This window comes from Eretmochelys imbricata, chromosome 7 (assembly GCF_965152235.1).
Source record: "Eretmochelys imbricata isolate rEreImb1 chromosome 7, rEreImb1.hap1, whole genome shotgun sequence".
NCBI classification, from domain to species: Eukaryota; Metazoa; Chordata; order Testudines; family Cheloniidae; genus Eretmochelys; species Eretmochelys imbricata.
In genome coordinates, this window is record NC_135578.1 from 4,583,032 (window position 1) to 4,596,460 (window position 13,429).

At 42.7% G+C, this 13,429-nt stretch overlaps 1 protein-coding gene across 3 annotated transcripts in view; it reads left to right on the forward strand.

Moving 5' to 3' along the window:
- The window catches only part of PTPRG (protein tyrosine phosphatase receptor type G), a 621,190-nt gene that overhangs the window by 504,401 nt on the left and 103,360 nt on the right, over positions 1 to 13,429 (forward strand). For all 3 annotated transcript variants that reach the window (XM_077822059.1, XM_077822061.1, XM_077822060.1), the window contains exons 11-12: positions 1,994 to 2,043; positions 4,784 to 5,573. In XM_077822059.1, coding sequence (XP_077678185.1) covers positions 1,994 to 2,043; positions 4,784 to 5,573 — 840 coding nt within the window. The remainder of the gene's footprint in view (positions 1 to 1,993; positions 2,044 to 4,783; positions 5,574 to 13,429) is intronic.

A 13,429-nucleotide genomic window follows, 5' to 3' on the forward strand; every position in this document is an offset into this window, starting at 1 on the left:
GTCACTGCAAGTGCCACGTCTAGCCCGAGTGTGGAGGGGGAGGTTTTATCCTATCTAGTATCTAATAAATGTATACTGTACACTTCACTGTGGTATCTGAGCACCTGGATCTTCTCTGTGGATCTGAGGGGAGACTTTTGGTCTTTGTTTTAAGTGCCCAACAGGATCAGAAGTTTGTGTACTGGGGACCTTTCATCTCAGCTCTTTAAGCTAAGGGTGAAAGAGACTGAACCGCGGAAACTTGACCATGATACTCATTTGATTATAGGCAAAAGAGCCTTTTGGACAGCTTCCCAATTACATGAAGAGATCTATAATGGAGGCTATACACACACCAGTATGGCAATGGCAGGTGGTGATGTGTTTCCCTCCTTAGCCATTCCCCCTCCCCCCTCCAAAAAAGTAGGGCAAGTTCTTTCAATTTTACACTGGCTCCAGAATCTAAATTTTAAAATAACTCCTCAGAAGGTTTTATCACACTGTATCTTGCTTGTTGGCATTGTTTGGTTGTTTATGCAAATGCTAGCCTGAATTCATCTAGAAGTTTAAACTGATACACTCAGATTGGTGGGATGTGTGTGGGGAGGTGTGGGGGACGGGACAGTACATTGGGATGGTTAATATGTAATTTAATTTGCCTAGCAGATGACGTACAATTTATATTTCCTTCACCCTTTATAAACTAGTCATTATAAATAAATAAGAAAATAAGAAAAACCCTGTTTCGTGATGGCTGGCAGTGTTTTAAAGTATTTTATTAAAGTTTTATTTTGAAACATTGCTCACTCACATACACACTCTAAACAAACCATAAACATGTATCTAATTACAAACAATACACAGCATGTTGCATGACAAATGAACCTGGAATGCATTTCTCCCCCACTGTCACTGAGGGATGTATAATTGCTTACGACAAACTCAGTTCCTTAAATTTAGACACTCTAATATTAATTCTGAATATCAGGGACTGGAATCTGATTTCATTTATATCAGCCTAAATTGAGATGAACAACGATATAATATGTTTTAAGGTCAGTAGACATTATGATCATTTGGTCTGACCTGCTGCATAACTGGGCCATAGATTTTCACCTAACTTGTGGTTGAGTAAGAACATATATTTTATGGCTCAGTAGGCAAAGGCCAACATTTTCAAAGCCGAGTAGCTAACATGAGGCTTGTAAATCCATATTTAGGCACTAATATGGATTTAGATGGATAACTTCAGGCACCTTAGCTTGAAAATGTTGGCCTGACTCTCAATTTACGCTGGAGTAGTTGGGACCAGAATTTGGATTTGGTTGTACATATCAGGCCACTTGAGACATTTTTTTTACTCCTCTGTGGTTACCATCTTACACACCAGCCACTGTTTCCTCTATAGCAATCCCTAGGCACACTCAGTAGCAATAAGAACAGGAGGACTTGTGGCGCCTTAGAGACTAACAAATTTATTTGAGCATAAGTTTTCGTGAGCTACAGCTCACTTCATCGGATGCATGCAGTGGAAAATACAGTGGGGAGATTTTATATACACAGAACATGAAACAATGGGTGTTACCATACATTGTAATGATAGAGATCAGGTAAGGTGAGCTATTACCAGCAGAAGAGCAGGGGAAAAACCTTTTGTAGTGATAATCATCGTGGGCCGTTTCCAGCAGTTGACAAGACCGTGTGAGGAACAGTATGGGGGGAAATAAACATGGGGAAATAGTTTTACTTTGTGTAATGACACATCCACTCCCAGTCTTTATTCAAGCCTAAGTTAATGGTGTCCAGTTTGCAAATTAATTCCAATTCAGCAGTCTCTTGTTGGAATCTGTGTTGTTTTTTTGTTGAAAATTTTTTGTTGAATAATCAGTAGCAATGGCTCTCAAGGTTTTGACATTTTTAGACGCCTTTAATTTCAGAGAAATTGTTTAGCAAGAATAACTGCATTTTTTCAGCTTCATATCCCACATAAATATTATCCTTCTTTGTTTCCCAGCTAACACTACTCGAATATTCGAGGGGACCAGAATTGTTAAAACAGGAGTGGTAAGTAGTAGACATAAATCAGTGCAGCAAATGTAAAAGCAGTTGTAAATTGTGCCATAATACCCACCAGGTGGCAGCATAATGTTGTAGATCTACTGTAGTGATTTGGGAGGGTGTTACTTTGTTTAAATCCTGAGCAAAAGTTTTAATTGCCTGTCTCCACACATGGAATAGCTTTATAGCTTCATGATTCCGTAAGCTTTCTTTGGAGAGAAAATATGTAATCCTAATGATGACTGAGAATATGCTTAATTTCTTTTAATAACTAAATGAACAGAGGTTCATGCAATAGGAACCAGGCAGTGATTTGGCATGTGGCATCTGCAGTTTTCCAATGCTGTGGAAATACCTACTTTTGTGTAAATTAGGCCTCAGAAAATTATTTATTTTAATTCTTTATTTCATGTTACTTGAGGCTGTAAGTATTAACTAAGGTGAACTTTCAACAGCTCTTCTAATTTCATATTCCAAAACCCAGAAAGTGCAATAAACGAATATATTTTACACTACTTAAAAATGCTGTTTTAGTTCTGAAAGAACATAGTTATGTACAGTGCTGTAATGTCAATCAAATTTAGGGACTGAATTCAAATTAGAGAAGTTAGGCTAAGTACTTTGTTTCTGGTTTCACTCAGTCGCATTCTGAATGGTAATACCCCAGTAACACAGACCTTGAACAAGAATGATTAACATATTTCAGGGATAATGTAGAGATGTACTAGATATACAAAATCTGCTGCCAACTTTTACTTCTTCAGCCCAGCTCTGAGACTAACGGCGAATGCCAGAGAAAAGCACATTTCTCAAAGCTATAGAGGTTCAGATTGATAAGTATCCAGAAGTTCAGATGCTTATTTAAAGTTTGAGCTCAAGATCTCAGAAGAACAGACTCTCCCTTGAGATCTCCACTTCTTTGTGATTGCAGCTGGGTCAGAAAGAACATGAGAGCAGTCTTTCTTGTTTTGCTGCAGCATTTCCACTTCCTGGCCTGGCTGAAACCAGGAGTAGCACAGGGATGCAGAAGTATTATGTCTAAATATACTAAGCTTTTAAAACTCTAAAAATATTTGGGGTCATGGACATTTTATGGGTTGGGTGAAGGTTCAGATCAGTGCCCATGTTACCCATGTTTGCTGTCCCTCATAAATGCATTTGCAGCATAACCTCCACTTTATTTTTGTTGATTGAACTGGTAACGTGAAGTGTAAGTGCAGCATGGTCCAGTGGCCTGAGCACAGAACTAAATTCTAATCCCAGCTCTTCCACAGAATTGTTCTGTGTCTTTGGACAAATCAGCGAACTTCAGTGTCTTTAGGGTGATCACCACTACAGGCAGCCACCGTAAAAGCGAAATTCATCTAATGGTTTTCAAACGTTTAGCCAGGTTTTATTCTGGATAGTTCGTATGTGTACAAAGTTGATCATGTTAGGGTTGCTGATCACCTTGCAGTACAGCCCGAGTAGCTGCAACTCTGGGTCACAATTCAGCCCCTGCTTCCCTCTAGCTGCATTGGGGAAATAAACTGTGTCAGCCCTTTTTCTGGTACAGCTTGCTGCTCTCTCCCCCTCTTCCCACCCCCACCCCCGGCTCTGCTGGCCAGTGAGTTGTGAGGGCAGAGTGAGTTGGGCAGGATGGGTAGAAGAAACCTGTGGTGAGGACTAAGGGCTGGTGATGGTGGTAGCCAGCTCAGGGCACTAAGGAGGCCCTGTATGCCCTTGTACTGCCCTGTGTGGGTGCACAGCCAGGGTCTCAGTTGAGATCTTTTGACGGATGATGATGCCAAGCTGTGCCATAGTGCCAAACCTTAGCAGAATAACGCCAACCTGTGCAGGGTAACTAACAAGATTAGGAAAGAATAGCAACTGAGTCCCCCGATCCTGCGATCAGATCTGTATGGAAGGACCCAAGGGCTCTTTGTGAGAGCAAAGGATGCCACATGTTTGGATCTGATTGCAGGAACCAGGCCCGTTATAACAAAATTAGGGACATTCAAATAGCTGCTGTAACACTGCTTTTACTGTAAGGTGAAATGTACGTGATTTCACATTTTAAACATTTTTTAGTCTACGGTTTTCAAGAACTGGCATAGTGAAAGTCATTAAACTTTTTAAAAATATGCTCCCTCCCCACCTCCCGAAAGGAAATGTTCTTCAAAAGTCGCTATGGAAGGGGAGAGGTCGAGTATAAAACAAAGATAAGAGTAATGAGATATTGCTGTAATTGTTGTTTGGAAATGGCAAATGCAAGAACGTTTGCCTCTCTTGGGACTGTCGACACGGCAGTCAGAGGTGTCACTGCAGCTGGTGTAGACGTAACTCAAGATCGCTTTGATCCAGCTAGATCAAAGTGAGCTTGAGGAACAGCAGCGGTGAAGCCGTGGCATGGCTGCTCAGGTACCCAGGGTCCCACGTGGGGTTGTACAGTATGGGTACATCAAAGCTAACTCAAGTATGTGTATGTGGTCTGTGATTGCACCAGCATGCCTGGTTGACATAATCTGTGTCGTTTGCCTTGTGACTTTTTAAATGCTTGTGCTTGTGCTGTTTCTGGGTAGATTTGACTCCAGATTATTGTATAAATATACTTGTCTCATTTGAACAGAATAATGGGCAGAATGGAGTGTTTGGAAAGAAAAAGAAACCAAAAGGAAAAAAGAGCCGAGGTAGCATATCAGGTACCCCTACTGACACTCTCTCTGGTGTGTTTTCTTCCCTTGTCCCCTCTGGTGGTGTCTTCAAGCCTACAGCTTCTCCTGCTTCTTCAGCTGACATGGCTCCCATCAGTTCTGGATCTTCTACCTGGACTTCTTCTGGTCTTCCTTTCTCCTTTGTTTCAATGGCAACTGGAATGGGACCTTCATCCAGTGGAAGCCAAGCAACCGTGGCCTCCGTGGTGACCAGCACGTTGCTTGCTGGCCTTGGGTTTAGTGGTGGCGGTATTTCCTCCTTTCCTAGCACTGTGTGGCCAACCCGCCTTCCTAGTGCTGCTTCTACGAGCAAACAGTCAGTTAGGCCAATGCTTACAACTCCTGAGGCTTTATCTTCCCCAGGACTGGACAGTGATTCCGCTCTGACAAAAGACAAGGAAGGAGCAGAGGAAGGAGAAAAGGATGAGAAGAATGAAAGTGAGGATGGCGAAAGGGAACATGATGAAGAGGGTGAAAAGGATTCGGAAAAGAAAGAGAAGAGTGCAGTGACAGAGGCTGCCGAGGTACAAAATAACACTGAGACCACACTAACGACCATTTCCCCTAATAGAACTGTAGAGGAGGAAGGAAATAAAACCATACCTGGTCAAGAGCAAAACATTTTCCCAACAGATAAGAGTCCTGAAGAAGAGAGGGTTACTGAAACAGACACTCAGCCCCAACCTCTGCCCTCCACCCAAGTGCCACCAGCATTCACAAATGAACATTATGTAGGGCAAATCCCAAAGGGACCAGAGACAACATCAAGAAAAGCTTTTCCCAACGACCGCAGGTTTCCAGAGGAAAATCCATCTGATAACAGATTTATCACCATTAACCCAGGTGAGTGATCCTGGGGGAGGGATGAGTGGGAGCTGTGTTTACTGCCTTGTTTCAGAATCCCGTTGAAAAAGTTATAGGGACTAGATTCCTCACTGACTGACACCCCACATGATCCCATTAGCAGCAATAGGGTAAGTCAGTGCAGGACTCAGCCCACAAATGATGTTAGAATTCTTGGGGGGCGAGGGGGATACCCAGGGGAAGGAGGTTATTGTGTTAGGAAATGACCCAGCATCCAATTAAAAACATGTGCTTCTAGCTGGAAAATGAAGTTTGGCAAGAAATTAGCCTCCAATGTGGTTGGCTGCTTTAAGAGTTTTGTTGTTAGAAATTAATATAGCTCCTATAACTGTGAAATTATCTTTGAACAATGGCCGCTGTCTTATGAATATTTGTTTTTCATAAGCAGTTTGTGACATATGTATGAAGTTATTTAGGCATAAGGTTTTCACTGCTTAGGTCCAGCATATCTGGCTGGCTTCTTTCTCACCACGCACTCACAGGCCTCAAGCCTCCAGCCTGATCCACAGAGACGGCCCTTTGTATTTCACAGAGTCCATGGAAGTTAAGGGGGTTCTGCACAGGTGGATGTGGATCACGTGGATCCAATTACAGGGTTTACCTTGGTCTCCCACTGAGATTTCAATGAGATGACTGTCTGAGTGACTGTAAAATGATGTTTGTTTGTTTGTTTGTTTGTTTGTTTGTTTGTTTGTTTGTTTGTTTGTTTGTTTGTTTTTAAAAATCGCTGTTTATTTTGCAGAGCTATAGTATGTTTAGTAATTCTGTTTTTCCAGCAAAGCTGTTGTGGAGTTAGAATACTGTGAAAAAGCATCTTAAATATTTATTTCTTTTACATTTATAAAGGTTAAAATCCAGACCTTTTATGCTAAGTTACAGCTCAGAATCAATTTTCACGGCTAACTTTAAAAGAATCACCCCCCCCCCCCCGCAACCTTTAATGATGTTTGTTGATCCGACTCGAATGCTGCAACTCAGAACTGTTTTGCAAGAAACCAGATGAGCAGCAGTGGAGCGGTCATGCTCTAACCCCGGTTTGGCTGACATTTTTTTATGCAGACTCTGCTGATTTTCTAGCTTTCTTTCTTCTACTCCATGGTCTCACATGGTGGTTTTCTTCAAAGTCAGCTCTTCCCACCATACATGCTTTAAAACACTTGCGTAGGCAGCCCGCAAGACCCACCTTGCCATGTCTGCTTCTTGTCGGGAATGAGCGTGTGCGCTCTGGCTGCCTTTTGCAGTGCTGAGTCAGAGCTCAAGGTCGGAAGAATTGGGCACAGTGGAATCTCACTTCGAGCCCACGTGGCTTGCTCTGTGAAGGCAAATCTGCCTCTTGAATAGAGGTATTGGGTTCTTCCCTCCCCCTAGTAAGCAGTACCTAATGTCCTGATTTCCTCAAATGTCCAAATTTCATGTCCTTTGTGCAAGCTTTAGCAAAGAGCCTGATGGCTTACTGCCAGTGTAATGTAAATGAGAGAGGAAATGGACAGATGGCTCCGATGTCCATCAGAGGACATATGGTTTGTTATCACATTAGTTTTTCTGGGGTGTGAGGGGGGGGGTTAAGAAAAGAAGGGACCCATTGCAGTTTGTGAGGAAGGTGAGAAAACGCTAATGCACAGCCATATTTTATTATGGATAGGATTCACTAGTCTGACATGGCTTGCTCCCACTCTGTCTGACACACAGAGAGCCCATATGCCTCGAGGAATCTCAGGAGGGAGGAGAGGAAGTCGCTCAGGTGCAGTACAGAGAGTCCGGTATGGCTTGTGCTAATCAGTTATCAGGTTTGTGGGCATTGTTCACTTGGAAGTTGTCTGTGGGCTATCTGGAAAGACAGAACATGTAATGGATCTTCCTGGAGACTTAAGAAAAGGACAATCAGCCTATAGAAGTTGCAGCCAATATGGTTTGAGGTTTTTCCATGCTGGCGTGAGGAAAGTGACATCTTGGGATCAGCTGTGTCCTTCATGTTCTGACTCAGGATATCTGTAAGGAGAGGGCTGTGAGTCAACTTTAGAGCCAAAGTCTCCCGACCCTGGTCTTAGCCAGAGGAAGTGATGAGTGACAAAGTTTCCTGCCATCTCCCAGGCTGGAATCTTAATTGAGTCTCTGGTGGCATCACCGACAAATTCGTTCAAGAACAGGGGGAGGTCTAGCTTCTTTTCAGCTTCATAGGCAGATGGTGTTAAGCTCCTAGATTCTTGAATCTGCAGAAGAGGAAATATGAAGGTGGACCTTGAGGGACATGCAGAGACCTTTAAGGGCCAATTCACACCATTTTCCTAAGGTAGAGTCCCCTTTTCTGTCCCTGAGCTCTGAGGGGGAAATGTTAGTCTCTAATAACACCAGAGGATTTGTCACAAACCTAGTGACCATTGAGTCAATCTTTGGGAAGGACCAACTCTTCTTTGCTGTGTCTTGATGGAGTTTTGCAGTGTTTGTCATAGCCCTGAGGGATGGAAGACTTAGAATCTGGATCCCTTTATATATCTGTATATCTTGGCTGAGAGGAAAAGGCTTATCCTTCAGCATCTCCTCAGTGAAATCCTCCTTCGTGTCATCATGTGAACCTTTGTTCCAATGGCCTCCTTCAGGGACTTCAGGGACTGGTTGCTTGCTAAGGGCAGGTTCCCCAGGAATTTGTTCAGTACATTCAGATAACTGAAACTGAAATGGCTGAGGAGGCCTGGCTCTTCCAAGCCAGAAGAGGAAAGGGAGAGAGCTCCCGTCTCTCTCAGGAAGAGATTCTGCACCTTTGGAAGCTTTCCTTTTTTATCCTGATTTCCACATAGAGCACATAGGGGGTCGGGGTGAGGAATGGGAGGGGAGTCACAGGCTGAAGAGGCAATGCCCAGCTGTGGGTGAGGGAAGAAGAGTAACCACGCAAGTGGGATGGGCCCTGGACTCCTGAACACCCTGCCCTACCATGAAAGAATCTTGGGATAAATCCCTTCCAGGAAACATTTGTGTGCAACCCGGGGAGGAAGCCCTTTGGCAACTGAATACCTTTTTTTTGTTGTTGTTGAGCGAGGACCTCAGAGGAAAGTCCCCTGCTGCTCCTGTGAGGGGAAAGTGGAGCATTGGGTATTATGGCATCCCCCAGCCTCAGGGTGGGGAACTCTCGAATGAACTTTCCCGCGTCAAAGGTGGGAGCTGAGTGTACCGATGCCCCACGGTTTCAGCCCAGGAGGATCCTTAGAGCACTGCTCTGCCCTTTCTGAAGGAGGAGGGTCATAAGCACTGCAGTCACGGGGGAGGAGAGATAATTTTCCCCTTACTCTACAACCCTGACCACCCCTGACCACTACACTCCGACTGGGGTGATGAAACTTTGCACTTAGCGAGTGCAGGAGATGGAACTTTCCCAGGAACTGGGTCTAGGCCGGGGTGGGCAAACTATGGCCTGGGGGCTGCATCTGGCCCTCCAGGCATTTTAATCCAGCCCTCGAGATCCCGCCGGGGAGCGGGATCCGGGGCTTGCCCTGCTCCGTGCAGCTCCCAGAAGCAGCAGCATGTCCCCCCTCCGGTTCCTATGCATAGGGGCAGCCAGGGTGCTCCACACGCTGCCCCTACCCCAAGTGCTGCCCCTGCAGCTCCCAGTGGCCGGGAACCACTCCTCATTTCTGGCCCCATGCCAGAGCCCTCACCCGCTCCCGCATTCCAACTCCCAATTTTGTGAGCATTCATGGCCTACCATACAATTTCCCTCAGGCCAAAAAGTTTGCCCACCCCAATCTAGGCTGTTGAATGGACTCCCACTGTGGAGAAGCATGACAGTGGAACTGACCACTCCCAGCACTAAATGCAAACTCACCTTAGCTTTCCTTCAATTATGTCTTCAAGTACACATGTCAATACACAACACACCCAAAACGCTACTCAAATGCCCTAAAACTACCTCGTTTATTCCCTTGATCCTGGCAAACCCTTCATTCATGCAAAGAGACCCGTCCTTTGCTCATGCATGAGTTGTCTTCAATGAGACTCCTTGCATGAGCAAACACGACTGTCACAGCTAGTGGTTTGCAGGCCTTACGTGTCTTTTGGAACACTGAGATAAGCATGTCATTAGATCAAAGTTTGTGAAACTTAGCATCCTTAGGTGACTGGGGTGGGAGGAAGTTTCTTAAAGCATTGCTGAGAACTAGTACGGGTGAAAAAAACGTGCAAAGCACTCCCAAGATGTGCAAAAAGGAAAGTCTGTGCAGTTGATTATGGTCTCTAGAGGACAAAGCAGCTTTTTTCGGATACTTTCATTTATACAGCGAACCCGAAAAGCAAAATTCGCTGTCAAGTTATTTTGATGGGATTTTTGAGTGGAAAATTGTATCATTTTAAAGAGTAGAACATTGTTTTATAACAATATACACTTGCAAAATTAATTATAGGGGACCAAATTAGCCGTGCGTAAGGAGAGAACTGAGAGGGGAAGCACAGCTGACTAGAGGAGAATGGGAACGCATGAGAAATTATGGGGAAAGAGAGACCAATTAGTGCAGGAAGGCTCATTTTCTTTTAGCGCTTATTTCACACGCACATATACATACTTTTCCTGGGGCCATGTCATTATATTCTGAATGGCATTGGCCCCCTCTTGTCTGGTGTTACTGGCCAACATTAATGGTTCCTTCTGCTATTGAGTGCTTGCTCACATGCTCCTGTTTCAGTTTTTTGCTCATCCCTCTCTATTGTGTTTTTTGCCTGATTGTGTCTTGATCTGCAACTGTAAAATACACAGCTGTTCAGAATGATTCAGGATTTTTTAAATCTGGAAATTAGAAGGAGCTGCAATTACAGTGGTATTCTGCACAAAAAGCATGATTCAGTCTTAACATGCAATCACTGGTATTAATCAGCAGAACTTTGATTTGCCATGTTGGAAGCTTAAACAAATCCTATTTGATACAAGATAATGTTTTCACTTTCCACCTCTGTCATCAACAAATTTAACATATTTCCAGTTGATTCTTTAGACTGGGTCATGAGCATCACTTGAAAACAATATAGATCTAGACCCTGGCCCCGCGGGATTCCATTTGATAGGAACTCCTCCCTATTCCCTACGGGGTTACAAAGCTTCACACAAGTTTGCTCACAAGAGAGCTTTATAGTGAGATCATGTTAGGCATGCTAAACCTTTTTTAGTCTCAGTATAGGACTTCAGTGCTTTGGTTTTCAGAACAATATTCACTGGGGCTGAGGTTACCAAAGCCTTTTGGGGATAATCTCATTAGGATAATTAAACATCTGTATAATTCTCTTTCTCCATATGTGCAAGAATTATTAAGTTGTATTTTCATGTGACTCTTGAGCTGTTTTGCTTGGCAAATTGTAGAAGCATATAGTAATAGGGTTTGAATGCTGGTAAATAGAAGAACTGGATTACACGAGGAGATCTTATTCAGAAGAACAGTGTGAATCTTGAGGACTTTATTGGTTAGGGGTCATCAACATTAGTTTATTAAATAATAAAATGACACGTTTAAGTGTTATAGGAGTCAATAGGAATGAGCACTGAAGAAATGCCTATAAATAAATAAGTAAAAAAATTTCAGCATGATGACATTTTTAAAAACATTTTAAAAGCGTCTCACATTTCCACACTTAGAATGACTGACGTTATCTTTGAGTGCTATTAACTGACCATTTTGAATCAGCGTGTAGTCTCGTTTACTCAAAGGAATGACTGACAATTGCCTTTCATTTGAATGAGTGGATGATATGAGACAGCTCTGTTGGAACAATGACATTTTGTTGGATTCAGAACATATCTATTGTCTTGGTTATCTGTATCTAAAATTATATGACAAACAGAACTTTGTCTGCATTGGAGGTTTATGCGGTGTCAAGGGATGATAAAGGGGAAGTTGCAGCAAGGCATAGGTAAGGTAGGTAATATGTTACCAGCAACTGTTGCTTATTGTGACAAGTGGCATTACATTTGGAGAATAAACATTTTTATATTCTCAGGGAGAAAGCTTTAGAGACTAGAATTTTCTGACTGTAGAATTTCTCTTTCTCCCATTGACCTTTGTCAATAAATCCCCATGCCAAAGCACCCTTTGTTGTTCTCTCTCGCTCCAATTTCCTGTGCCAGGTCCTGAAATAGATGAAAGTGCTGAATAAGTGTTTCTCAAGACAGTGATTGTTATGTCTACCTACACCCTTCCGCACACTGAAAAGTGGATTTTGAACTGCCTGAGCTCATGTTGTGTAGGGCTTCCTGAAGCAGATATGCTATAATAGTTTTTATGCCTTCCTACTGGGATGAATTCCAAGCCAGTAAAAGGCAAACTGAATTAATTCAACAATGACATATGCCACTGGAAACTGTTTACATTTCTTAGCAAAATTGGAGTTTCCTTGTCCATGGTTTTTGTTTTGTTTTGTTTTATGCCGAAGTAAGGCATATCCTGGGCACAGTTACAACGAGGGTACATTATTTGCTCTACCGCTGCTCGGTGTTCTCAGTTTAAAAATGAAAGATTGAAAGGCCGAGTGCAGAGAAGTATACAGCTCTGTATCTTTCTTTTCAATGTATCATTTCCTCAACAATTTTTTCCTGTTACCCAGCCTGCTGTCTTATAATCTGCTTCTCTTCCCCTGTACCGAAGAAGGCACCTGCTGGCGTCCAGATGTACTGCTAAAGTCTTCGAGCATCAACACTCATCTTACAGCAACTGTCGCTGATGTTTTTATTTCAGTTCACTCCAAACAGTGCTTAAGCAGTTAAAAACACTTAAAGTTTCTCTTCAAAACCAAGAAACTGATTTTCTCTCTCGAGTGGCAGATTGTTGCTTGGCCATTTCCGCTTGGAATCTCAGCCTCAGCCATCAGCATCAGTGAATTGTGCTACCTTTGACATATTGAGCTCTTTCTTTTTTTCACATCCGTGGCAAGACAGGTATGAGAGGTCAGATAAGCACAGTCTCCCCAGTAGAATAAATAAAAGAAACATAATGAATATTACAAAAGTATTGTACTTAATTACGGTGTGTCAAAACTCTAAGTCAGGATGTGTTTACTAAGGGATGTAAATTATTTCATACGAGCTGAAATATACATTTTTATGCCGAAGTATAAGGAGAGGATCATGTATGGAACACACACCTTGTAGGAAAGAAGTGAAGTAATATTCTATCTGGCATGGGGTTGCTGGTGCTATTTCACTTTCCTAGTAAATTTTAATGGACCATATGTTTTAATTTGCTCTTCTCTACCACTCAGTAGTACCCCTTGCCCCCTCCCCCACATGAGTTGTGATGCTTAATTATTTTTAAAGCGATTTGAGTTCCACTGATGAAAAGATTGTTCTTGCTTCAGCTACTAAATGAAATCAAATATCTTAATCGTGGTTCACTGTTAGTGTGTTGCAATGACTAAAGCAGACAATGTGAAATAGATTATAAGCTCTAATGTATAACGCACACAAGTTCTAAATAAAAACTGTGAATAATGTTTCTGAGACAAGTTAGCAAGAAGCCGGTGCCCTCTGCAACCTTTATTCATTGAGGTTAGAGACTAGGAATGATATTGGCTACTCATCTCTCTTGTGATCAATTCTGCACTCAGTACACGTTCTCTTCCCCCCAAAATCCCTCTGATTAGCACCTCATTTAGGCTTGCCTGCCAAAGGGCATTACCTCCATCAGCCTATTTCTTAAAACTAGAAAGATTTCTTGCTGGGCTTGCAGCAGCCTATGGTCTTGCTCTGTTTTCAGCCGTCTGGCAAAAGCATTTACAATTAACCTTTACTTCCATGTTGTTTGAATTTTACTCCTGCCTACGGAGGAGTACAATCTAAATGCTATTAAAATAGAGTATGACTTCAT